At 27.2% G+C, this 27,092-nt stretch overlaps 1 protein-coding gene across 3 annotated transcripts in view; it reads right to left on the bottom strand.

Moving 5' to 3' along the window:
• LOC117177106 (dedicator of cytokinesis protein 3) overlaps positions 1-27,092 on the bottom strand; it is a 128,001-nt gene that overhangs the window by 34,984 nt on the left and 65,925 nt on the right. For all 3 annotated transcript variants that reach the window (XR_004467664.1, XM_033367596.1, XM_033367597.1), the window contains exons 7-14: positions 25,401-25,700; positions 25,068-25,272; positions 21,620-21,802; positions 16,948-18,670; positions 12,866-13,028; positions 6,952-7,389; positions 6,709-6,850; positions 647-1,322 (exon numbers count right to left, since the gene is read on the bottom strand). Coding sequence is in view for 2 of the 3 variants with exons in the window: in XM_033367596.1 (XP_033223487.1) it covers positions 647-1,322; positions 6,709-6,850; positions 6,952-7,389; positions 12,866-13,028; positions 16,948-18,670; positions 21,620-21,802; positions 25,068-25,272; positions 25,401-25,700 (3,830 nt within the window). In the remaining variant the exon portion in view is untranslated. The remainder of the gene's footprint in view (positions 1-646; positions 1,323-6,708; positions 6,851-6,951; positions 7,390-12,865; positions 13,029-16,947; positions 18,671-21,619; positions 21,803-25,067; positions 25,273-25,400; positions 25,701-27,092) is intronic.

Raw genomic sequence — 27,092 nt, 5'->3', positions numbered from 1 at the left:
AATTCTTTTCTTTTCTTCTATAAATTTCATTATTTTTTTTATTAAAATATAAACTGTGACTTTTTTTTATTGAAATAATATAATGCATTTGAAAATTTGCATATGAAACACTGTTTTATTCCACTTATAAAATATTCTATGGTATAAATATCATAAGATTAAAATGCTGGTATTTGAATATTAATTATTTGAAGTGAAAAATTAGTCGAAAAATCAGAGAATTTTGAAAATGTCACGCGTCGTTTTCTGGGAGTAGGGTCTTCTTATTCTACTTCGTGGTATTTATTAAGTAATGCGAGGCAATCAAATTTTGAGGTTAGAGTTTCAGTCTAACAGTGTTAAATAATTAATGAGCTACTACTTTGAATATTTTAAATTCCTGATTATGTCTGAGCTAGAAAATAATTTATATTCAACCGCTGATATAACCTAAACAATAAAAATATTAAATTCTCGGGAATTTAAGAACTCTACTACCTACTCTTCCTAGTTCCAGTTTTCGGTACTAGGTGGTGAAATGGTAGGCTACCATTCCCAATAGCAAACTTCTAAGAGAAAAAAGGTTGCATTTTTCTTTTAAAAAATTCGAAAAAAAGTAGAAAAAGACCGAGCCCTGACTACGTGTTTCTTAGAGTTTCATACTTACTTTATAATGCTATCTTGATGGACTAAGCGCTGTTTAGTCAGAGGTCCTAACCCTAATTTCAGCTGATCAAATCTTTCAATCAACCTTTTATGCAAAGACTGTAAGCCTGCCGGGGCGATTTTCCCATGAAGATGCAAACCTGATTCCAAAACGCTCATCTGATCAAGAATCAAATTTTTCAAGCGATTAACATGTGGCACCATATCGGGATTTTGTCGCGCAAACTCTGCAGTCAGGAATGCTTCCTGGTATTTTGTTATTCCGCCCTGTACATTAGCGTCAATAATTCCCTGCAGACGCATGCTAAATGGATTGATGTTTCTATTTGGCTCTGCCGTGTACTGTGCGATTAATCTTCTCAGTTCTCTTTCCACACTCTGCATAGTTTCGCATGCGAATTGGACTGGCGCCAAAAGTTCGGAATGCTTGTCTATCACTTCAAACCATCGGAGAATGCCGGGTAATTTAGCTTCTGTTATCAGCGTTGTGCGTTCAATCCAGAGGGATTTAAATTCATTCTCGCGATCAACTTGCCCTCGATGCATTGGTCGATCAAATGTAAATCGTCGTACATCGTTGACAAGATAGAAAGCAATTACGCGGTCAGGAACATCTATCGCGCCCGAGCCCAGGCTTCCTTCTTCAGGTATTGGCTTCACGTTGCAAATTTGTATATCTAAATTGGAATTAAAAGTCATTAACTCGGATACCTTGGGGGCAGTACATAAACTACGTTACCAATTTTTTAATTTAAGAAATTTAAATAAGATTTAAATTAAATTTAAAATCTCATTTCACGTTCAATAATCAAATTAATTGTGCACAATTCTTGAAAATAAAAAAGAGAATTCAACTACCAAATTTGGACAACCGCCATAAAATGTTCCTATTGCAATTCAAAGAAAGATAACAAAATTTCCGAAAATAGAAAAACATTATTTTTTTAGCAAAAATAAATAAAGAGGAAAGAAAAATGAGAAGGCACCCAACCAAATTCCCTTCCTTCTCTTTTTAAATTTCTTTTGTCTTTTTTATTATTATTAATATTATAATTATTATTATAAAATCACTATAAAAAAGCATTTGTAAAAATCATCACCTACGTTTCGCCACTCATACTTGATTCTAGGGTATTGGGGAGAGAGCATCAAGGTTTCATTGCTGTTCATGCCTGCTCAATTTTTTTTTGTTCATTTATTTCGCCTTGATGAGGGTGCTGTATGGGTGCCAAAACGTTGATCATTATTTTTTAAAAATAATTTTTATTGTGTTTTGATAATAATAAAAATAAAAAAGTCGAAAGAAATTTAAGAAATGAGAAGGAAGGCGATTTGGTATGTTTATCTTCTCATTTTTCTTTCGTCTTTTTTATTTTTGTCCAAAAATAATAATTTTTTTCTTTTCTTTTTTATGAATTCAGAACGTGCAGAATTTCAGGAATTCTGCACGTTACCAATTTGGGGCTAGTTTATTAGGCTTTTATACCAAAAGAGATGAATTTTCAACAATTCAACTATTGTTTTCCAAACGGGAAAAGGGAGAAGATGATCTCTATTATTAACACAGTTTTCGCAGTTGGATCTAAAAAATAATACAATTCTTAGGCACGATTTTCTCTTCATATTGTTGCAACATTCCTAAAATATTGAGTGCTGTTGAGGAGCAGTTGAATTTTCAACAAAATAATTAAACTTTGAACAAAATAGTTCAATTTTCAACCTAAAAAATGCATCTTCAACCAAATCGTTAAATTTTCAAACAAAAAAAGATTCAAAGATAACCAAAAAAGTTGCATTTTCATTTAAATAATTGAATTTATAACCCATGAATGTTGAATTTTCAACAAAAGTTCATTTCAACACAGAAAGATGACTTTTCTACAATAAAAGATGAATTTTCAACCAAATAGACCAATTTTCAAATAAAAAAGGCCAATTTTTTAGAGTAAAAATTGGATAGTTTAACTTTCAACCAAATAGTTGTATTTAACCAAAATGATTAATTTGGAACCAAAAAAAAATACATTTTGAACCAAATAGTCCAATTTTCAAACGAAGACAAATTTTTCAGAAGAAAATTGGATTTTTCAAGGGAACATTTTAACTTCCATCAAAAAAGTTCATTTTCAACCAAGAAAGATGAGTTTTCTTTCATAAAATATGAACTTTTAACATGACAGTTGAATTTTCATCCGAAAAATATGGCTTATTATAAAATACTAGAATTTTCAAAAAAATAATTAAAGTTTCAACAAAACAATGGAATTTCTAACCAAACAAATGAATTTTCAACCTAAAAAGAATAATTCTGAACCAAATGGCCGAGTTTTGAAACAAAGAAGATTCAAATTGCACAGACGAATTTGGATCCAACAAGTTGAATTTTCAACCAAAAAGACAAGTTCTTCCGAAGAAAGTCGAATTGTTAACCAAAAAAAGTTCATTTTTAACCAAGAAAGATGACTTTTCTACCTTAAAAGATGAACTTTCAACAAAGCAGTTGAATTTTCAAACAAAAAAATAAGGTTTTTTACAAAACAGTTGATTTTTCAACAAATTTTATACAAACAAAGCCGATTTTGCAACAAAATACACATATGTTCAATCAAATAGTTGAATTGTCAACAAAAACTAAGTTTTCAGTCAAAATAGGAATAGTTAAGTTTTCTGTTTAAAAAATCACTTTTTAACATAAGAAAAGCGAATTTTGAACCAGGTGAATTCAACGAAAAAGATGATTTTTTAACAAAATAGTTGAATCCTCAAACAAATAAATAGATTTTCAACAAAGAAGATGAATTTTCTGCCCCATAATGACGAATTTTTAAAAAGAGGTTTTGAAGAAATTAAATTTTCAATCAAGAAAGATGAAGTTTTATCCAAAAGGTTGAAGGATTGCATAGGAATCTGGACTGCATAATATTGCAAACGAAATTTAATACAGATTGCTTGAAATCTGATAGAGATTGCATAGAGTTCTCATGGAATAACAAGGAATTGCATGGGATTACTAAATATTCAGCACTACTGCATGAGATTGCAAACAAAATTTGATACAGATCACTTGAGATTTTATAGAGATTGCATGGGGTTGCATTGCATTTGCATGGAATAAAAAGGAATTGCATGAGATTGCTTAAGATTCCAGGGAGTTGCATGAGATTACAAACAACACTTTATACAAATATTTCGAGATTTTGTAGATATTGCTTGGAGTTTCTTCGACTTTTCATGGGATAACAAAAGATTGAAAAGGAATGCATGAGATTGCTTAAGATTCAACTGGATTGCATGAAATTGCAAACGAAATTTCATAGGGTTCTGAAGAACTTGAATGCGCCACCTGGTGACAGAATCGGAAAGCCCTGAGCGTAGGTAAATTTTGACGAGAAATATTGGGAATGGTTAAACTGCGATACGCCACCTGGTGACAAAAATCTGAACTAGAAAGAATAGATACGATTTTAAAGTTGTACATTAATTTTTGCATAAAAGTGTTTTAACGATTTTTGTTGCGGAGTTAAAAATATTTATTGGAAACTAAAAATAAGTCTTTATAAATAGTCTTAAGTTGATCAACTGTGAATATAAATTAATAATGATTTTTAAATTTAAACTGTTCTTTAAGACTTAAAAAGTGAATAATAATTAATTTTACAAGAAGATTCGACATCAGTTCGCAATTTTAAGATTTCCAGCTTCTAATGTTAGAAATTATGTAAACTATTTCAATTGGAAAGTCTTATTAGTTAAACAAATGTATACGCCCGATTGATACCTTATAAACTATTTTCAATTTTAAAATAACTTCAAAATAATACATACACAGTCAAAGGCTTTTATTCAATTTCAAATATTATTTCAGTCTAAAATATTCCATTTTTAAACCATTCAATTAAAAAAATTTTAATTAACAAAAATAAGAAATACTTAATACTTAGAAATATCTTACTGTTTATTTAAAATCTTTGATTATAGTTAAATATTAAAAACTAAATTTTGAACGTTACATTTTAATTGTTCTATATAAAAAAATTTCATTTGTAGGTCAAATTTTTGAACTTCGATGTATAAATAACACTTAAACACATGACATTCTACGTGCGTGTACCGCCAAAATAGATATTTTTGCAGACTTCGAACAATATATTTAAAAGATTTTTAAGAATTTAGAATGGCTTCAGAAGATTAAAAACCATTTCCTATTTAAATTGTTAATGATTTTTATTTTTAACAGATAATTTTGAGTGATTATTCAAAAAGGTTGAGAAAGATTTACAAAATTATCAAAAATGAATGTGGAAGATTTTAGGGAAATTTGTTTAATTTGGCAGAATTTAACAAAAAATAATAAAAAACAAGATTAATTTTAAAGGATGTTTAGAAGTTCTGAAATGATTTAAAAAATAATACAAAAAAATGTAAACAACATGCAGTTCTTTCAATATTTTCAAATAAAATTTGGAAGCATTTTAAGGGTTTTTTAAACATTGAAAATATAAATAATTTCACTTTTAATTTAAGAAGTGTTCAGTTTATAAAAAAATTTAATCGTCCAATTTTTGATGCTTCTGGCTTAAAATTGCTTTAAATGATATCATTTTGAAAATTTTACAAATTCATTGATTGACTCTTCAATTTAGATTTTCGAGTTATGAAAATGATAACGTGGAATTACATTTTTAGAACTAAATCTTTGAACTTTACATTGTTTTATACTTCCATAAACTATCGTAAAAACACTTTTATGCGAAAATTAATATACACCTTTAAACTTATACCTACTCTTTCTAGTTCTACTTTCGAACACCAGGTGGCGGAATGGTATACCACCATTCTCAATAGACGAATATACGAAAATAATTTTTCTAAAGATTTTAGAGTGTTTTTTACAGTGAAACCGGCAAAAAAATAAAAAGTTACAAATAAAATAAATCAAACTTTATCAATGGAGTTTTTCCCACAAAAATCGAAGAGCGAAGTGTTTTGTCGTGTGTTTGGTTGCTCTTCTACTGCTCGAAAGCATGAAACTGTTCGGTTTTTCTGAAATGTAAATAACCTCATATTTAAAAAAAAGTTACTGCTGATTTCTCATTTCAAGCTGATATAAATTAAATTTTACATTGAAATTTCGATAGTTAATATGCAATTTTAAATGTTTATGAGTGAAAAAAATTGAAGAATTTATTATTTAGACAACAAGAGTTTTTAAATTCGAAGTTTGCAAACAAAGTGCAATAATAAAAATTGAAGTTTTATTTTCCGCCTCTTTTCCGCAAAATAGAAGGTGTCATGCATATAAAATTCTTTCTCCTTCTACGAAGTTTCTACATGCCGGTGTAGATTTTATGAAATCACAAATTTGAGCTATTGTTACTTTAATTTTTAAGGTTTAAGACTAATTTTAAATGTTTTAACATGAGCCTTATGAGACATCTACCTACTGTCGCCGGCCATATTGCTTTTGCCACTAGTGGTGCCCTCAAGATTTCTGATCCCAATACCAATTACTCGAGATTTTATAGAGATTGCACACGGTAGCATAAGATTGCAAATGAAATTCAAAGGGATTTCATTGAGATTGAAAACAAAATGTTATAAAGATTGCTTGAGATTTTATAGAAATTGCATGGGGTTGCATTGAGATTTCATGGAATAAAAAGGGATTGCTTAATAATTCCCGATATTTTCTTGAGTTTGAATGGGGTTGCATCAATTTTGCATGGGATAACAAGGGATTTGCATGAGAATGCAAGTAGTGGATGGAAATTTACGAAATTGTGTACAGATTGCTTGAGATTACATGGGATTAAAAAGGATTCCATGACATATCATAAGATTGAAGAGAGAATTTAGACAATATTTCAGGAGTAATTAGTCCCTCGGTTCAAATTCATCATCAGGAAACCTGTTAAACGTGATCTAAGTTCGTACAATCACCATAGTTTCTGGAACGATGCCCCCTCCCTTCTCAGATCGGTAACGTACTTTATGACCTGCCCCTTAGTAGTTATTGAATTGGTTTTAATTTTCAACTTAGTTACGAAAAAAGCACAGACTCACATTGTCCTTCTGATGTCAGGATACTCTCGTCAGGTGGCGCGTTTTTCGTCAAAATTTGTGCGCTTGGAAATTCAGTTTGAAGTCTCTGTGTAAAAGCACCTATCCTTTCGTACTCTAACCCACGATAAATGAATAATTTGTTCTGAAACATGAAAAAGAGTAAAACTTATTTTGAATTTGTCACCAAGAAACACTTCCATTGCAGAGATATTAGCAGGGTAAATTATAAGTAATTCAGCGTACCCGCACAAAAAGAGGAAAACTCAATCCATAGAAGCCAACTCTAAAATATTCAGGTTCCGGACGCAGTTGCGTAAGTATATTATCCAAAAATTTGGCTTGCGTTTTCAGTATCTGACTCAATTTCGCGTAATCGTACAATCCAGTCTCGTATAAAACAGCCAATTCCTTGCAAAGGGGTATACCCTTTTCCCAGCATTTACCACGATCAAAATAATGAATGATTTGATGGTAGAGCAACTCTTTTCGCTGCCACTCTGGTTCCTGCTGATGATTGTGCGCTGCAATCAGAACATTGGATCCCCAGCCCAACTGATCAGCATATAATTTCATCGTGAATCCAGCCTCAGTATAATTTTCAGCAGCTAAGTGTAGATCGTGAAGTTTATAAATATAACGCAAGTACATCTCTTTTCGATTGAACTCGTTCTTGTAAAAATTCTGCAAAAAAATTAAAAAGATACCCATCTCGATCAATGATTCTGAGTGCCTTGCGAAAGACTAATGTTACTCTTTCAATATTGCATGTTTTCGACACATGCGGTCATATAGACACGTGGCTTAATAAAATTAGCGTAAGACAATTAACAAAATTATTCAGATGCACTTGATAATTTGAAGTGTCGACTGTTGCATATTTCTAAGGAATACACGGGGCTGTCACACACTAATTTACTTTTAAAAAATAGAAAAGTGACTAATTTAAGCTAAAAAGTGAATAAAAATTACTACTGTTCACCCAAAAAGAGGCCTTTAATATTCCAAAATTTCGATTACATTAAACATTTCATTTGTCGGCTTGCTTTTACAAAATTAGGTGAAATTCTATAGGTGAATTCGAGGGTGAAAATCAAGGTAAAATTTCTCGGATAAATTTTACAAGCAATATTGAGACAAATTTTAATTCATTGTATCACAAGCTGAATAAAACTTTGAAACTTAACTACCTTATTTATATTTCAATGCTTTACAAAAGGAACTAGAAAACCAGAATATTATGAATTAAAATAATTTTAATTTTAATATTGCAGAATTCACATAATAAAATACTCTCAAAAGGGGAAAATAGAGTGATTTTTCACGACAATAGGAGAATTCAGCATGAAACGCTCTAAATTTTCCACCTTTCAAGTACAAATAAAGTAATTTTAGCAAAATAGATGAATTTTTAATCGAGGAGATTAATTTTCTACCGAAAAGAATAAGTTTTTAAGCAAGTAGTTGAAGGTTTTAAAATGGAATAGTTACATTTTCAGTTGAAAACATTATTTTTGAAAAAGAAACAAAATTTTTTTAAACAAAATAGTTACATTTTCAATGAAAAAGATGAATTTTCAACAGTCATGCACCTTAAAAAATGTGATAAAGCAGTTTAACTTTGAACCATAAAGTTGCATTTTCAACGAAAAAAGATGATCTTTTAAACAAGAAGATTCATTTTGTACCAACAAATACAAATTTTCAAATAAATAAGATATATTTTCAACCATAAATTGAATATTTAGATTTTCCGATTGAAAAATCAATTTTCAATTGAAGAGATGCATGTTCAACTATAATGATGGATTATTCGATCAGGTTAGTTAAATTTTCAGTTGAAAAATTAAATTTCCTATCAAATTTCAACCAGAAAGATGAATTTTTACAAAGATTAATTTTCACGCAAAAAATACAAAGTTCGACAAAGTACATGAATTGTCAACTAAACAGTTGAATCATCTATTAAAAAAGATACATTTTAAACGAAAAAATTATGCATTTTGAAACCAAAAAAATTCGTTTTTAACAAAGCAGTTCAACTTTCAACAAAATAGTTGATTTTCAATAAAAAATATGAGTTCTCGACGAAAAATTGTAACAATAAATATATCAACCAAAAAAGGCGAAAATTCAATCAAATTCGTGAATTTTGAACCAAAAAGATGAATTTTCAACCCAGAACATTAATTTTCTACCGAAAAGAATATGTTTTCAAGCAAGTAGTTGTTTTTAAAATGAAATAGTTACATTCTTAGTTTAAAAAATTATTTTTGAAAACAAAATAAAATTTTTTAAAACAAAATAGTTTAATTCAACCAAAAAAGATGAATTTTCAACTAAAATCACGAATCTTAAAAAAATGTAATAAAGCAGTTTAACTTTGAACCAAGAAGTTAAATTTTCAACGAAAAAATATGATTTTTAAAAAAAGAAGATTCATTTTATACCAACAAATACAAATTTTCAACGAATTTTCAAATAAATATAACAAATTTTCAACCATAAATTACATATTTAAATTTTCCGATTAAAAAATCATATTTCAATTGAAGAGATACATTTTCAACTATAATTATGGATTATTCGAACAGGGTAGTTAAATTTTCAGTTGAAAAATTTAATTTTGAATCAAATTTCAACCAAAAAGATGAATTTTCACTCAAAAAATACAAATTTTCAACAAAATACATCAATTTTAAACTGAAAACCATACATTTTCAAACAAAAATTTAATAGTTAACTTTCAAATTTAAAAAATTAATTTTAAATACAAAAGGATGAAATTTCTATACAGAAAGATGAATTTTCAACAAAGGAGTTTAAGCCTCTACCAAAAAACATTACTTTTGAAGAAAATATTTGAATTGAAAAAATAATAATAATTACATATTTCATCTTTAGAAATCCTTCAATATTCTTTAAAATTCTTTGGAATTTTACATATCTCTTACAATCCTTGAAATTTCTGTAAAACATAAAAATCCATTTAAAAAAGTATAAATCATATGAAATACCTTGAATATAAATTAAATAAAACTTATTAAATGAAGTTTTTTTTTAAGTTTGAATAACTAGAAGCCTTTGAAGTCCCTTTAATTCGTTGGATAATTAATGAAACCTTGCAAAATTACTTGAAATCTTTAAAATCCCTACGAATCCCCTTAAATTTCATTTTATTTATTTTCCAAATTACACTAGAAATATCTAGAAATCTGTAGAAACCCTACAAAATTCTTTAAAGCCCCCCGAAATTTTGGAAATCTCTTGAAATCTTTCAAAATCCCTTGAAATGTTTTAAGTTTCTTAAAGACTGTGGAAATATTTCTAAACCTTTTAAAATTCGACGAAAATTTTTTTTTTCTGATATATTTGGAAATCAAAAACCCCGTGATATTCATTTTGACTTTTTTGCATGAATTCCTTTAATATTATTGGGAATGGTGGTCTATCATTTCGCCACCTGGCGTCCAAAACTGAAACTAGAAAGAGTAGGTAGAATTTTAAAGATGCAAATTAACTTGTTCATAAAAATGTTTTTACGATATTTTTGTGAAGTATAAAACAATGATTAAATACTAAAAACAAATCTTCATCAAAAACAAATAGTTTTTGATAGAATTTCCATATTATGGAGTAAAAACAAACTTTTGTCAAATAGGTTTAAAAAAAAAACAACACTATTTCGTGTAAGTTTCAATGAATTAAAGTTTAAATAAACTTTAATTAATTTATGGTCGGACAAATTTTATCCAGATTATAAGAAGAATACGAATAATAAACGATTTATGGTGGCCGTTTTAATCCAAAAACATTTTTTTCATTTGAATTAATAAAATATGAGCTGCAAATAAAAGCACTCAAAGTGGAACTCTTGAATTTTAAAATTGAAGTTTAAAAGTTCTTAAATTCAATAATTTTTTATTTAGATCTGATTCAAATGCTCAATAATTAATACGTATAAAATGGAAGCTAAAAACACTTTTAAACTGAACAATTTTTAAATAAACGCAGTTAAACTGCAAACTAAAATTTTTAATTTTTATAAATTTTAGAGTTCAAAGATTCAGATTCAGTTCTAAAAATATAAATCCACGTTAACATTTTCAATGCTCTAAAGTCTAAATTGGAGAATCAATTAATGAATTACAATTTGTTTAAATTATATCATTTAAAGTAATTTTAATCCAGAAAAATTAAAAATTAAACTATTACATTTTTCTATAAACTGAACATTTCTTAAATTAAAAATTAAATTATTTATATTTTAAATGGTTAAAAATCTTGAAAATGCTTTCAAATCTTATTCGAAATTCTTGAAACATCTGCTTGAAATATCTTCTTGAAACATGTTGTTCAAAATTTTTTTCAATTCTGCCAAATTAAACAAATTTCCTTCAAATCTTCCACATTCATTTTTTAATAATTTTGTAAATATTTCTAAATCTTTTTGAATAATCACTCAATATTATCTTTTCAAAATAAAAATCATTTTCAATTTTCATAGGAAATGTTTTTTATTCTTCTAAAGCCATTCAAAATTCTTAAAAAGCTTTAAAATTTTGTCGTTATCTGCCAAAATCTACATTTTTCAAAAAATTAGGCCATGGGCCATTTACACCGAAATTTTTTTAATTAATAGCCGGATTTTGTCGGTAGGCGTAGACACTTTGTTTAAATTATTTCAAATTATTACAAATTTTAAATTGAATTTGAATTTTTTCAAAACTTTTCAATATTTCTTCAACTTCCTTGATTTTTTTTAAAGAATAATGTGTATTCAATTGTTATTTATACATCGAAGTTTAAAAATTTCACTTAAAAATTAAATTTTTTCTTAATAGAACAATTAAAATGTAACGTTCAAAATTTAGTTTTTAATATTTAACTATAATTATTGATTTTAAATGAACAGTCAGATATTTATAAATATTAAGTCATTCTTATTTCTCTTAATTAGAATTTTTTTAATTGAATGATTTAAAATAGAATATTTTAGACTAAAATAATATGTGAAATTTAATAAAAGCTTTCAATTATGAATGTATTATTTTGAAGTTATTTTAAAATTGAAAATAGTTTATAAAGTTTCAATCGGGCATTTACATTTGTTTAACTAATAAGACTTTCAAATTCAAATAGTATTCATAATTTTTAACGTTAGAAACTGAAAATTCTGATTTCGAATAGTCTTGTAAAATTAAATATTATTCACTTTTTAAATCTCAAAGAACAGTTCAAGTTTAAAAATCATTATTAATTTATATTCACAGTTGATCATCTAAAAATGTTTTTCATCTGAAATATTCGATTTCAAAACGCTTTTAATTATTAATGAATAAGTCTTTAAAACTGCATTTTAGAATCATTTAAAATAGATTGTACACCTAACAATTAAAATCTAAAATAAAAAAAATGTTAAGGTGGAACATTTTTGTCTATAAATTTGTAAAATTTCGGTCAATAAATAAATTCACTGTCATGTCCAGGTCTCATAAGATTCCCGATTTCCCGGTCCAACGGCCACCCTGCGATTGGAATTTAAATAAGAATTTTTAAGCCAACTTTCAGATCAGTTTTTAAATAATAAATATTTCATGCATAAATTAATGAAAATTTACTTTGAATTCATTTTTGCTTCAAAATAAGTGCATTTAAGTTTATAAACTTTTGAAAATCGAAATAAATAGAACAATAATTGCTTTTTTGTTTAGAAAAATATTTCTGTAAAGAAAATATTTTTTTTTTACATTGGATAAGGTTAATTCGCTCTACATCCCTTTAGTTCCGATAAATGCTTACTTTTAGTATCCAATAAATACTTTTAACTCCACAACAAAAATCGTTAAAACACTTGTATGCACAAATTAAAATGCATCTTTAAACTTATACCTATTCTTTCTAGTTCAGATTTTTGTCACTAGGTGGTGTATAGCAGTTTAACCATTCCCAATAGCATAAAGTTTTCTAAAAAAGGAACGTTCAAATCCCTAGAAATCTTTAAAACCCCTTGAAATCCTTGGAGATTTAATAAAATTCTTGAAATATTGTGGAAAAAAAATGGTAAATCCTTAAAATAATTGTTGTGTTTTTTTTAAAAAGTGACTTAACTGACTGTAGCATCCCTAGGCATACACTGAAAAAGTTAAAAGTTCTTTACCAATAAGTTGACGGTGCAGGACATGCGTTTGTCTCGATTCTCGTCACCTTGGATAACACTTCTGTAGTCAAGAAGCCTCTCCAATAATCGCGTAACTGACGTAATAAACGCAGTTCCACTGTCCTTCCAAGTTGGATCTTCTGTTTGTACTCTATTTAATAATCTGTATCACCAGAAAGATACAATTGTCAGTTTATAATATAAAAATATATCAAAATGTTAGTAAGATGTCATGTGGTTATCGTGTAATGTACAAACTTACACTGCGCTTAAGTGTTCCCTAAAGCGGCATGAAAATGTTAAAAATGATTTTAGTTTAAAATCTTGCATACAAAAATGAAAATTAAACAATAAATTATAGACTCACATGCAAATACAGGGTGGCCGTTTTAATCGAAAGAAAAATTCATGGTCATTTCCCGGTTCTTAAAGCACTTTCTCACGGTTAAATTAAAAAATTTGAAGTCTTAAAACTGACATTGTTTTTATTTAAAGTCATCAAAACTAAACTGCAAATTAAAACAGTCAAAGTGGACCTCTTTTAAATTTAAAAATTTTAACTTAACAAATTTTTAATTCCGATAATATCCACGCTGTCCTTTTCAATGCCACAAATTAAAAATAATCCTCCCTTGTAACTCACATTAATAAAAATCTTACAAATTAAAAATTTCCCTTTTCTAATTCAAAAAAATGTAAAAATTCTTACCGTAAACTCAATAAAAATATTATTATAAAATAAAAAAATTTCTCTTCCAATTCAGAAAATATTAAAAACCAAAATTTCTTTCGTTTCAACTCAATAAAAAAGTTAAAAATGAACAATTATCCTTCATGAAATTCATAAAATATTGAAAACAAAAATTCCCTCCTTTCCAACTCGTTACAAATCTTTTAAAATCTTTATACGCCGAATTTTTTTTCAATTATAATGCGTTGTAAATTTATAATTGTTAAATTGTTATTTATAGATCAAAAAACCATACTTTCACTTTCAAATATTTCAAACTTTCAAAGATTAAATTCAGTACTCGGAAACTTTAAAGAATTAAGGCTTCTATTTTTTCAGTTCAGTTTCAGATTTTATTATATATATATATTATATTTATTATATTATATTCGACTTATAATTGCTAAAAAACGAAAAAAGTATTTAATCACAAATATATTTACTTGAAATTATTTTTAAATTAAAACGAGTTTGTAGGGATTTCAATCGAACGTTCTAATAAAATAAATTTTTTCTAACACAGGAAGTAGCTTTCAGTTTTAAAAATCATTAATTAATTTATATTTACAGATAATCAACTGAAAACGTTTTTTGTCAAAATTTTTCAAATTCAAAAGTCTTTAAAACTGCATTTTACTATGCAATATGCTAAAAAAACTAAGACCTAAAATGGACAATTTAAGTATTTTTTTTTTTAGATTTACGCATTGTAAATTGAATGATTTCATATTTGAAAAAAATAAAAAATTGGACCGGGAAAACGAGAATATTTTAAGACTAGGAGATACCCGAAAATGACAGTGAACTTATTTTTTTACCGGAAATTCATACTTGCCGCTTGTCGCAAACATTTACTTTAATTCGTGACATTCATTCTAAACATCCTTTTAAAACAGAGAAAAAAATTGTAAAATAAATGAATTTCGAAATAAATACTTAAATTTTCCACTAAAAAATATCAATTTCCAACGAAAAAATGGAATAGTTAAACTTTTAGATAAAAAAATTAATCTCGAACAAAAAAAACGGACTTGCAAGAAGATAGTTCAATTTTAAATTTAACTGATGAATTTTGAATTAAAATTACAAATCTTTATACGGAATAGTTCAATTTAAAAAAATTACTAAAGTAGTTGAATTTTTAACAACACAAAATCAAGTTTTACGAAAAAAGGTAAACTGCCAATCAAAACTTAAATAATTTATTTTTAATTTCAAACAATTAATGTTTAAGGAAACAGATGAATTTCAAATAAAATTATGGAATATAAAATTGGAATAAGTTGCATTTTCAGTTTGAAAAATTACTTTTCATACAAAAAAAAATATCTTAAAAAAAATAGTTACATTTTCAAATGAAGTGATGAATCTTCAATTGAAATTGTAAATCTTTAAGTGGAATAGTTGAATTTTAAACCAGAAGGATGCATTTTCAACTAAAATTATGCATCTTGAACTAGAATAATTCAATTTTTTACCAAAAATATGAATTTTTCAATAAAAAGGATTATTTTCAACCAAAAATTAAATAATTAAATTTCTATTCAAAAAAGGAATGTTCAATTAAAAAGATCAATTTTTATGTAAATTTATAGAATATCCAACTGGAATAGGAGTTACATTATCAGTGTAAAAGACAAAATAATTTTGCATAAAAAAAAGAAACAAATTTTGAACAAAATAGTTCAGTTTTCGGAACAAAATTTCTTTTAACCCCAAGAAAAAACGAGTTTTCTTTTTTAAATGTCTCATATTTCTACCTAAGAAATACATTTTTAATTAAAATGATGAATCTTCAAACAAAAAAATTAATTTCCAACAAAAGAGTTTTACTCTCAAGCAAATAATTTTATTTCAAACCTAAAATATGAATTTTCGACTACAATTATAAATGTTAAACTGTAATACTTGCATTTATAAACGAAAGGAAAATTTTGTTAACAATAAAATTAACTTGCAAAGAAAAAGATAACTTTCAACACAAAAAAAAAATCGATTTCCAACCATTTTTGTGAACTTTGAACAAAATAGCTGAACAGAGACAAATTTTCATTCAAATTGTTGAATTTTGAACAAGAAAAGTTCAATTTTAAACCAAAAATAGACATTTGAATTTCAGTAGAAGCATATTAATTTTCTTCCAAACTAATAAATTTTTAACTAGAATGATAAATCTTCGACTGGAATAGTAGAATTTGCAATAAACAGGATGCATTTCCAACCATAAAGATTAATTTTCCACAAAAAAGGCGAATTTTTTAAAATGTAGATACATTTCCAAACAACTAGTAAAATTTCTAAATAAATAAAAATTCAATGATAATTTATGATTTAATTAGAGTAAACTGAGATAATCTGAAAAAATATGCGACTATTGGGAATGGTGGTCTACTATTTCGCCACATGGTGTCGAAAAATGGAACTATAAAGATTAAGTACAATTTTAAACATGTATTTTAATTTTTGCATAAAAGTGTTTTTAAGATTGTTTTGTCATGCATAAAACAATTATTGCATACTAAAAACAAATATTCATAAAAAACAAAAATACAATTATTTTATTATTTCATCTGAGTTTTAATGCATTGTAAGCTTTAATAAACTACTACTGGAATTTTAATACGAACTCTAACTTAACTTTTAGATCAGATTTTTAAGTAGTAAATATTTCATGTATAAATTGAAAAAAATTTACTTTGAATTCATTTTTGCTTCAAAATAAATACATTTAGGTTTATAATATTTTGAAAATCACAACAAAGAGAACAAAAATTGTTTTTTTTTTTTGTTAGAAAAATATTTCTGTCAAAAAGTTTGGGTTTGCACTGTATAATATGTAAATTCCATCTAAAACACTTTGTTTCCGATAAAGCCTTATTTTTATTATCTAATAAATACTTTAAGCTCCACAAAAAAATTGATAAAACACTTTTATGAACAAATTAAAATGCATCTTTAAAATCGTGTCTATTCTTTCTAGTTCGAATTTTTCTCACTAGGTGGCGTATCGCAATTTAATCATTCCCAATAAAGTGAAAATCACTTTTCTGAATTGACCAAAATTATGATTAAAATAATGAAAACTTGAATTTTATTGCGGTCAGAAGTAAATTCCTGATTTTTTCTCGGCCAATCAGGTTGCGTGTCATTTCCCGGTCAAGTCGCCACCCTGAAAATATATCCAATCAGGATATATTTTTCTTTTGAAAAATTTGTTACAAATTTCCGGTAAAAAAAAAATAAAGTTCACCCTCATTTCCCGATTTTTCCTGTTCACAAAAAATTTCCGGTTTTTCGATCAAGCGACCACCCTGGAAAAAAAAATTGTAGCAATAAAATTCCCAGTACTCACATGGTATTGAAAAGCTGTCTGTACTCGTCATCGCCTTTATTTTCACTAATTAAAATGTCTAATTTGTCTATCAATTCCGACTCGACAGACTTGAAACTGCCTCGAGCCTGCTGTTCACACTCCATCATATCGAAGAAAATGTGCAGAGTCGCTTTCCGAAGTTCACTCTCCGGGACCAAAGTTACTTCCAAAAATGGACCCACCATACCAGGAATAAATTCCAACTTCCGCTCGCCCAATCGTGACCACATAGACAATATTTGAAAACCCATAAGTACCCTCATGTCTCCATATTTCTCGACAATCTTCTCTCGCTTCACCTCGGAGAACTGCTCGAGTTGCAATGACGGTTGCGTGAGATAAGCAACAGCCAAATTAAAGTATGTCGACCACAATTGAAAATCAAAGTTATTCTGTAGAAATCGGAATGCCAGTGGCTGTGCAAGCTCTTTAAGAGACTTTAAAATTACATTGTTCGCTTGCATTTTGATGACAACCCAGTCTTCCGGGAAAATCGCCCGCTTGACTAAATCCCGGAGAACCAGGAAACCGCGGAGAAGAAACTCCTTCAGACACTTTCGATCGCCGCCCAACGACAATTCCTCCCAGAGTCGCGAATAGTGATACTCGTCTAGAAGTTGTAGCAGACCGATCAAGGAAGCGACCAAACATCCTAAAACGGGACCATTGGCATTGACAATAATCAGTATCGTTTGTATCAGCACCTCCAGAATAGAGAGAACGAGTGTTTCAATGTCATGGTGGATGCAATTGTTGACCTTATTCGTATCGCCAGCTCTCTTGTACAAAAAGTTGAGAATATCGCCAAGGATATCGGTGCATGCTCTCAATTCCTCCCTCTTCACTAGATGTAGCCTCAAGTGCTTGCAGATTGTCACAAGCAGAAGATTTCGGCTCTCGTCGTCTTCAAACAGCTCGGATGTCACGAGACGTTTGATCGCTAGCAATTTCGCCTGCATCAATTGCGGTGGCGGTTCTCGAAGAATCGAGTCCAGCATTGTGCATGTTAATTTGACAACTTCGAGTACTGGTAGCACGGCAACAAGTTGTTCGAAAACAGTTGAAATAGACGACAATAGTGCAACTTGTGATTGCAAGACGACATCATAGGGAAGCGTGAGCATTTTATTGAGTGCGGAAAATACGCAATATAAATCCTTTTTAAAACTGTCCTCAAACTGGCCAGCCGTCGCCCTTGCAAATAGTAATCGACTTTGAATGATAAATTTGAAAATGTATTCTAATGCCCGGAAACACTTGATGATGGGCTCCTGTCGATCTGATGCTGTCACCCAATCAGCGCAATGTTGAACACTACTCAACAGGCCTTTATAAACGAGAGCAGCAGCAAAATGACCCGAAATGTATGCGTTCATCACCGGTTTGAAGTGTTCAAACTTGGGATCTTCAAGTAAGCTAAATATTGAAACCAAAACTTGAAAGACTAGGCCCGAATAAGCAGTAGAATTTCCGTCTTCAGTGTGAAACATAGAAAAGAGGGCATCCAGAATGTCTTGTAGAAACTTCACTACCTCTTCTCCATCCAGTTTTAAAACTTTGGTCAAAGAATCCGAAATCCTTTCAGGATGATCTTTCCACTGTAACAAGCTCTGTATATCGACGTTCTGCGTCAGTTTTGTACTACAAAGTAACGTTGTGATAAAGACCGCTTCCTTCGGAGACCTCGTGAACGGTGGGATTCCTACAAATCATCAGGAAATATTTCTTTGTCATATAAGCGGGTTACAAGAAAATCCTAATTTCGAATTACCCGCACTTTTCGGGTATGAATTCTTAACGAAAAATGTAATAGTTGATATTTGAACCAAAAAAGATTTTAATTATCAATCAAAGAGTTTTATTTTTAACGCAAAAAAAAGATTATCTTCCTACGATAAGAGACGAATTTTTAAAATAAAGAAAGAATTATTTTTCAAACAATAAAGTAAAAAAGGTCACCCAAAATGTGAAAGTTTCATTTCAAAAAGACAATTTTTCTAAAAACTAACTAAATTTACAAGGAAACTAATAAATTTTCAACAAAAAAGAATGACTTTTTAACAAAGCTGTTGAATATTCAACAACATAATATAAGTTACATACTAAAAAAATCCTAATTTCGAAATACCCGGACCTTCCCTGACTTTTCCCCGACCAATTGTTCATTTACCTTGACCTTTATACATTTTTCTTTTATACAAAAAAAAACAACCTTATGCCTAGCAGATCAATAATGTTAATGCAAATAAAGGGTTGTTTCAAAATTTATCTTCAAAATTTTTAGTGACAATACATATACAGATCGGAAAACCTCACGTCAGAAAAATGTTTACTAAAAAAAAGCAAATCCACATATATTACATTTTAGACTTAACGCATTTTTACAAAACAGATTACTTTTCAACCAATGACGTTTAAAACAAAAAGATGAAGTTTTAACAAGAAAAACAACATTTTATGTCAACAAAATTAATCTTGTACCACTTGAGACGAAATTTCAACACAATACACGATGAATCTTCAACCAATAAGATTATATTAAATTTCTAAAAAAAACAAACAATTTTCAACAACATATTTAAATTGGCAATTAAATAGATAAATTTCAGCTAAAATTATGAATCTTCAACCAAAGAATGATTTTTCAATTAAATAGATGAATTTTCATCCAAAAGGTGAATGTTCAAAAGAGAAGACTAATTTTCTATAAAAAAAATACGAATTCTCGACACAATACATTAATTTTCAACTAAAAAATATATTTTTTCAACCAAAATAAAATAATTATATTTTGAATTATAAACAATTATTTGTTTAGCCAATCAAAAAACGATTACCAACAACATTGTTAAATTGTCAACCAAAAATACGAATTTTTCACTATGAAGATTAATATTCGACTACAAAACATGGAATAATTCATTTTTCAGTCCAAGAAATTAATTTTCAAGAAAATAGTTCAATTTTCAACCAAATAGATGAATCATCAACAAATAAATTACATCTCGACCAAAAAAAAATGAATTTTCAACCAAATGGTGGCAGTTTTAACTATAAAATAAATTTTCAACTAAAAATGGAATAGTTAAATTTTCAGTAAAAAAATCAATTTTCAATTCTAAATAATAAATTTCAAACAAGATAGTTAAATTTCAACTAAAAATAAAAGAGAATTTTTAACCAAATATTTGAGTTTTCCGATTAAAAAGGTGAATTTTCAAGTAAGAGCATTAATTTTCTACTAAAAATGAAAAAGAGATATATTGAAGAAAAACTTAAATAATTATATTTTCAATTAAAAACCATTAATAAAAAAAAAGATTTTCACCAAGGTTTTTAATTTTCAATTAAAATGACGAATTGTGCACCAAGAAGATTAATATTCTACTACTGTACATGGAATAATTCAATTTTCAGTCAAATAAATTACTTTTGAAGAAAATAGTTAGATTTTCAACCAAACAGATGAATCTTCAACCAGGAGGATTCCATTTCTACTGAAAAGGACGAATATTCAACCAAATAGTGCAATTTTAAACTACAAAAAATAAATTATCAAGAAAAAAAATAAATAGATAAGTTTTAAGTTTTAAAAAGTCAATTATCAACAGCACGAAACAAACAGAACTTTTAAACTAATAGTTGAATTTTTAACCAGACACTTCATTTTCAAACAAGAAGATTCATTTTCCACTGAAAAACGTGAATTTTTGACAAAATACATACATTTTCAACTAAAAAAGATAGATTTTCAACCAGAAATAGAATAATTACATTTTCAATTGAAAATTAAATATTAATAACAACAAAAATCCTTTTCAACCAAATAGATAATTTTCAACAACAAAAAATCTAATTAAAATTATGAATCATCTACGACAAAAAATTCATTTTTGAGAAATTAGTTTTACTGTCAACTCAGTACTTAAATTTTCACCAAAATTTGTTAAAGTTTATATTTCTTTATATTTCTACGATAAGAGATGATTTTTTAAACCAAAAAGACGAATTTTCTAAAAAAAAAAGTAAAATTTCAATGAAGAAAGATTTTTCAATCATTAAAGAAAAAAAAGTTATCCAAAATTTTGAATTTTCATGTCAAAAAGACAAATTTTCTACAATCTAATTCAATTTAAAACGAAACAATTGAATTTTAAACAACAACAAATAGATTGGCTAACTAAAATTATGAATCATCAGATACAAAAAATCGTTTTTTAGGAAAGTAGTTCTGCTTTCAACCCTAGTTGCATTTTCACACAAAAAAATTAATTCTTTACGAAAATTGTAATGGTTGATATTTCAACCAAAAAAGATTTCAATTATCAACCAAAGTGTTGTATTTTGAAACAAAGAAGATTATATTTCTGCGATAAGGGATGAATTTTTAAACCGAAATATCTATTTTCTACAACCCAATTCAATTTCCAAAAAAACAGTTGAATTTTCAACTGAATAATACAATTTTTAACCACAAGACATTTCACGTTTGTAAGATTTACTTCTTATTAAATCATTCTCTTTTCTAAATATAATTTCATTCCCTAAATCTTTCAGGATTTCCCTGACTTTCAGAAATGCTCTTCCCTGTATTAATATATAATTTTGAAGTTATTTGGTATTCACCAAAAATACTCTATTTTCAGCTTACCTGGATAATTTGGCTCTCGAGCAGTACTAGGCAGAGACAAGTAACTAAGAGATTCGAGTTTGATTTTTTCCTCGCATTTGTATATATGAAGCTCATGTTGACCGTCTTGCAATGTAGCACCACTAGGTTCCATCAAACGAACAAACGCGAATGCAAATAACTTTTTGTCATTCTTATCTCGCGCTAGAAAAAAACATTAATTAAATTAGCGTTATTAATTGTATAGTTTTTCAATTTGAGGGGGAAAACAATTGTTCAATACACAACAAAAAACTAAATAGACACATTTATTTTTTCAGTTTATTTATTTTTATGGAAATATAAGTATAATTTTCCTAAGATTTTTAAGAGAATTCTCAAAGATGTTTAAATATTTCAGATGCTTCATACCAAATTTTCAACGAAAATGTTAAACTTCAACCACAAATATGAAATTTTTAACCAAAATGTTTTAATTTTAAATCAAAAACAGTTATCCAGAAAATACGCCTTTTCTACCAAATATTTACTGCCAAGAAAATTATTTTTTCCAATAACAAATTTTTTCAACTAAATAGTTGCAATTTCAACCCAAGATATGAATTTTTAACCAACATGTTAAATCTTAAAAAAAAAATATTTAACAAACAATGTAGTTCAACCAAGCAGTTGAATTTTTAACCAAATAGTAGTAAATTTCTACCAAACCAGATGAATTTTCAAACATATTTTAAACTGGCTTGAATTGTTCCTAAATTAGTAAATTTTGAAACATCTACAAAGATTTAAAAAACTGCCTCAAAACCTTCCTGAGTTTCCTCGACATCTTTAGAAATCTGAGGAATTTTAAGAAAAATTTTTTATTTTCTTGAAATCTCGTCAAATTTTTAAGAGGCTTCGAATTTTGTATTCGAAATTTTCAAAAATGTACATTTTTCTTCTATATTTAGAAATCTTTTTACATTTTCTTGTAAAAAGAATTTTTCAGCAAAAAAAACATTAGAAGCTTTATCAGGAATCTTTACAAAAACGTTATCCCCTCGAAATCGTTCCAAATTTTTTCGAAATCTTTAAAAATCTACATTTTGTTTGAAACTTTCAAAAATATTTAGAAGTGTAAAACTTTTAAAAATCTTGTCAAGTTTTAAATTATTTTAAAATCTTTTCAAAGCTTTTATATATTTCTTTAAATAACTGTTCTTTTTTTTAATATATTTTTTCCTTTTAAAATTAATTTTTCAAAATAAAAAAAAACCATTAAAAAAATTCCCAAGAATTTAAAGATTTTTTTGCTTATCTTGAAACATTTAAAAATTCTTAAAAAGCTTATTTTTTCAAAATCTGCAATAATCTCTTTCAACATTTTTCAAAATCTTCTTACGATATAAATTATTTTCGAATATTTTCAAAAATGTGAAAACTTCCAAGTGGCTTTTGAAATAATTCAGTTTTTTTCTTTTTTTCTTTTTCGGGAATTTTAGAGTGTTGCGAATTTTATTTTTCGCCATTATTCAGTCCATTTTTAGAAAAGCTAGCAGATAATCTTTAAAGTTTCTTTAATAATTAATTTTCTGACCATATACAAAATTTAAATTTTGCAATAAATCTTAAGAAAATTGGTTTATTATCCTAAACGCTTTTAAAATGTTTTCCAATTGTAAATTATTTGTTAAATTGTTTCTAAGCTTCTAAATATAATTTAAAATTATTTAAATTTTTCATAAGATTTTATTTAAATTCTGTAAAATAAAAATTGCATTAAAATCTTCCAGATTGAGTTTAAATGTTTTTAACTGTTTTTAAATATTATCTTAAAATTAATTTTTTAAATAAAAAATGATTTAAAATTCTCCCAGGAAAATTAACAAAAAATTGTCATTATTTTGAAACCTCACGAAATCCTTTTAAAGGCTTCAACATTTTATTTCAAACCCTTCAAAAATATCAGATTTCTAGGGAAATTAAAAAAATGTTTTCAAATTTAAAAATATTTTTGAAATTTTGTTGAATCTTCTAAATATCTTTAAAAAAAATTCAATTTTTTTGTAAATCCTGCTAATTGAAATAATTTGCTTTAAAATCTTCCAGATTATTTTCTGACAATTTTGGAAATCTTTTGAAATGCTTTTCAATCCTTTTGAATATTTTTTTACATTAACTTTTCCAAATAAAAAAATCGTTTAATATATTCTGAGGAATTTACCAATTTTGTATTACATTATTTTGAAACCTTTCAAAATCTTTAAAGTTAAAAAATTTTCTTGCTTTAAGCATTCAAAATTTTAAACTTTGTCAACAACTTTTTACAATCTTTAGAATTTTTAAATATTTTTGAAATTTTTCCAAAATACCTTTTAAACTGATTCAAATTGTTCTAATTCTTTTTAAGCCTAATAAAAAATAAAATAAATTTCTCTGAAATCTTTCAAATTCTTTTTGGACAATTTCGGAAATATTTTTCAATTTTCTCTTATTTGTAATTTTTTAAAATGAAAAGTCATTAATGATACAAAAATTTGTTAAAATTTTTCTAAATTCTGTTTTAAAATTTTAGGAAATCATATTAAATGTTTTAAAATATTTTTCACTTAAGATTAATTCTTTAAAATGAAAAATTATCCATAAATTTTTCTAGGAATTTTAAGAAAAACTTTTTTTTCCTGAAACTTAACATTTTTTTTAATTTTATTCAAAATATTAAAAAATCTAGATTTCGTTTATCACTTTTGGATTTTTTTTCTTCAAATTTTAAATTATTTTAAAAATTGTTTTTAAATTTCTAAATTGCTTTTATAATGATTCGCAGTTTTCATAGAATTTCAAAATAATGCTGCAAAATTAAAAATATTGCCTTCGAATCTTCCAAATTCCTTTTGACAATTTTTAAAATTTTTCTGATATTTTTAAAAATATTTTCCTAAAATTAATTTTTCGTGATAAAAAAATTATATTAAATTTTCCCAGAAACCTTATTAAATTCTGTCTGTTTTGAAACCATTTAAAGTCCTGTTAAATTAATAAATTTGCTTTAAAATCTTCCTGATTCTATTTTGTAAATTGTAAACAAATATTTTTCAATTTTCTTTTAAATGTAATTTCTAAAAATAAAAAATCATAAAAAATTTTCCTAGGAATCTCAAGAAAATTTGTTTATTCTCTTGAATACAGAATTTTTTTTAAATGTTGTAACATTACGAAATAAAAAATATTCATTTAAAATTGTCTACATTCTGTTTTTAAATGTTAGGAAATATGTAATTTTAAAATGTTTTCAAACATTTTTCATTCTTCTCTTAAAATTAATTTTTCAAAATAAAAAATCATTATAAATTAGAACGTTTCGAAATCCTTAAAAAGCTTCTTTTTTCGAAATCTTCAAAAACAGACATTTTTAAAAGAAGGATAATATGCTTTAAGAATTTAAAAGCAAGCGTCAGAAGATAGAAAGTTATTAATAAAATTTGCATACTCGAACAATGTCTGAATTCAAATCGAACGTGACTTCCGTCAAACTTGTCAATGGGTATTCCCAGTCTCATTGTTTCTGCCCAAGTTGGACTGTTGTGATGATAGATAACCAAACTTTGGTACTCGGAACTTCCTTCGGTTCCTGCTGCCCCAAATAGGACACCTTCCAAGGGTTGACCTTCCGCGTCCAAGACAAGCACCGTCACCTGTGTGGAACGAAAAGAATTTGTCTTAATCCTTCCTAAAAGAGCCATTTCAACGGTACACTTATTATCTCTAGATCTCTGCGATGAGATCTAGCCGCTAGCGTCTAGACTCTAGACAAGAGACTCACCTCGATGTTTTTGCCAGTCGACTTTCCCCCGCGTTCAAACTCGCCCCGTTCTAGTTTCAGGTAGAGGTCATTTCTGACGTCTCCCGGCATTATAACATCGGAGAAGCCGAGCTTTTTCGTTAAGCAGATATTCTTGAAAAGCAGGGGATTCTCCTCGCGCACTTGGCATAATTCACCATGAAGTACTCGGAAGGAGACAACTATCCCATAATTTGGTTGGCCAGGAAGCGGAGAACATTTGTTGTTACGAATTATTTGCTCGTGTAATTGATGAAATTCCTTTTCATCTCCCTGATAAACCTGCAATTACAAATTTTGTAATTACAGACTTCACGGATAGAAATGATCTCAAAACAGGGACAATAAGGCGACTTTTTTTTTACGAAAATAGGAGAATAAATTTACTTAAATTAAATTAATGTAGGAGACACATTCAGATCAATTTGAAAGACTGTAAATTGCTAAGATTTCAAGACGAAATATATTAAATATAAGAAAATAGATGAATTTTTAAACAAACAATTACATTTTTAAAACATCACATGATTTTTCAACCAACTAGTTGAATTTTTAGTTAAAAATACTAAAAATTCCTCAATATCAAACGTTAAAATGGAGCAGAACGCGAATTTCTGCTCCTTAATTTTTTAAATGATTTTACTGATATACAATTGAGCATTCTTCACAATTTTGACGAAACATTAATCCTAACCGAAAACTTGATAACAAAATTTGTTAACAAACATAAAATATGACATCCAGGCTAATTAATTGAGAATTAGAACCTGAGAGGATGGTTCTTTTAATTTTAAAACTTAAATCGACCTTAATGAAGTTTTATTCCTGATGAGGAGTGTTATACTCTCGAAACGTTGAAATTTTTATCTTCAATAAAGGATCTAACATCTATTTCTTTATTTTTTTTGTCTGAAGTGAGTCATCTCCACTAGAAAATAACCACTATACAACTAAAAAGGCAAAATTTCAATAAAAAATGGAATAATTAAATTTTAAATTCAAAAAATATAAATTTTTAACCAGAAATTGATTTTCAACTAAAAGAGAAATTTTTAAAATAAAATAGTTTAATAGTTAATTAAAAAAGTTGAATTAAAATAATAATATTCTATAAAATAACTGAATTTTGAACAGTAAAAACAAAAAAGTTCATTTTCAACCAAAAAGTTGAATTTTCAAAGCAAAAAGATTAACTTTTTACAAAACAGATGAATATTCAACCCAAAAAAAATAAATTTTCTCCAAATAGTTACATTTTCAATCAATACAAAACTTAATTTTCTACAAAACAATTGAATTTGCAACCGAAAAATATCATTTTCAAAACAAAAGTTTACTTTTAATGAAATAATTCAATTTTCTATCAAAAGGTTAAATTTTCAAGCCAAAAATAAGAATTTTTTACAAAACAGATACATTTTTAACCAGAAAATACAACTGAATTTTCAAACAAAAATATGAGTTTAAAAAAATTCATTTTCAACGAAATAGTTGAATCTTTATGCCACAAAGGCGAACTTTCTACAAAACACATGCATTTATAACTCGAAAATATGACATTACAACACTGGCGTACGCAGACGACATAGTGTTGATGGCAGAGGATGAAGAAGGGATGGCGGGATTAATTACAGGATTAGAGAAATACTTAGATGGGAAAAAGCTGAATGTAAA

Source organism: Belonocnema kinseyi, chromosome 7, assembly GCF_010883055.1.
Source record: "Belonocnema kinseyi isolate 2016_QV_RU_SX_M_011 chromosome 7, B_treatae_v1, whole genome shotgun sequence".
In the NCBI taxonomy this organism is placed as follows: domain Eukaryota; kingdom Metazoa; phylum Arthropoda; class Insecta; order Hymenoptera; family Cynipidae; genus Belonocnema; species Belonocnema kinseyi.
The sequence above is the reverse complement of the archived record's forward strand: the minus strand, read 5'-3'. Positions and strand labels throughout refer to the sequence as shown.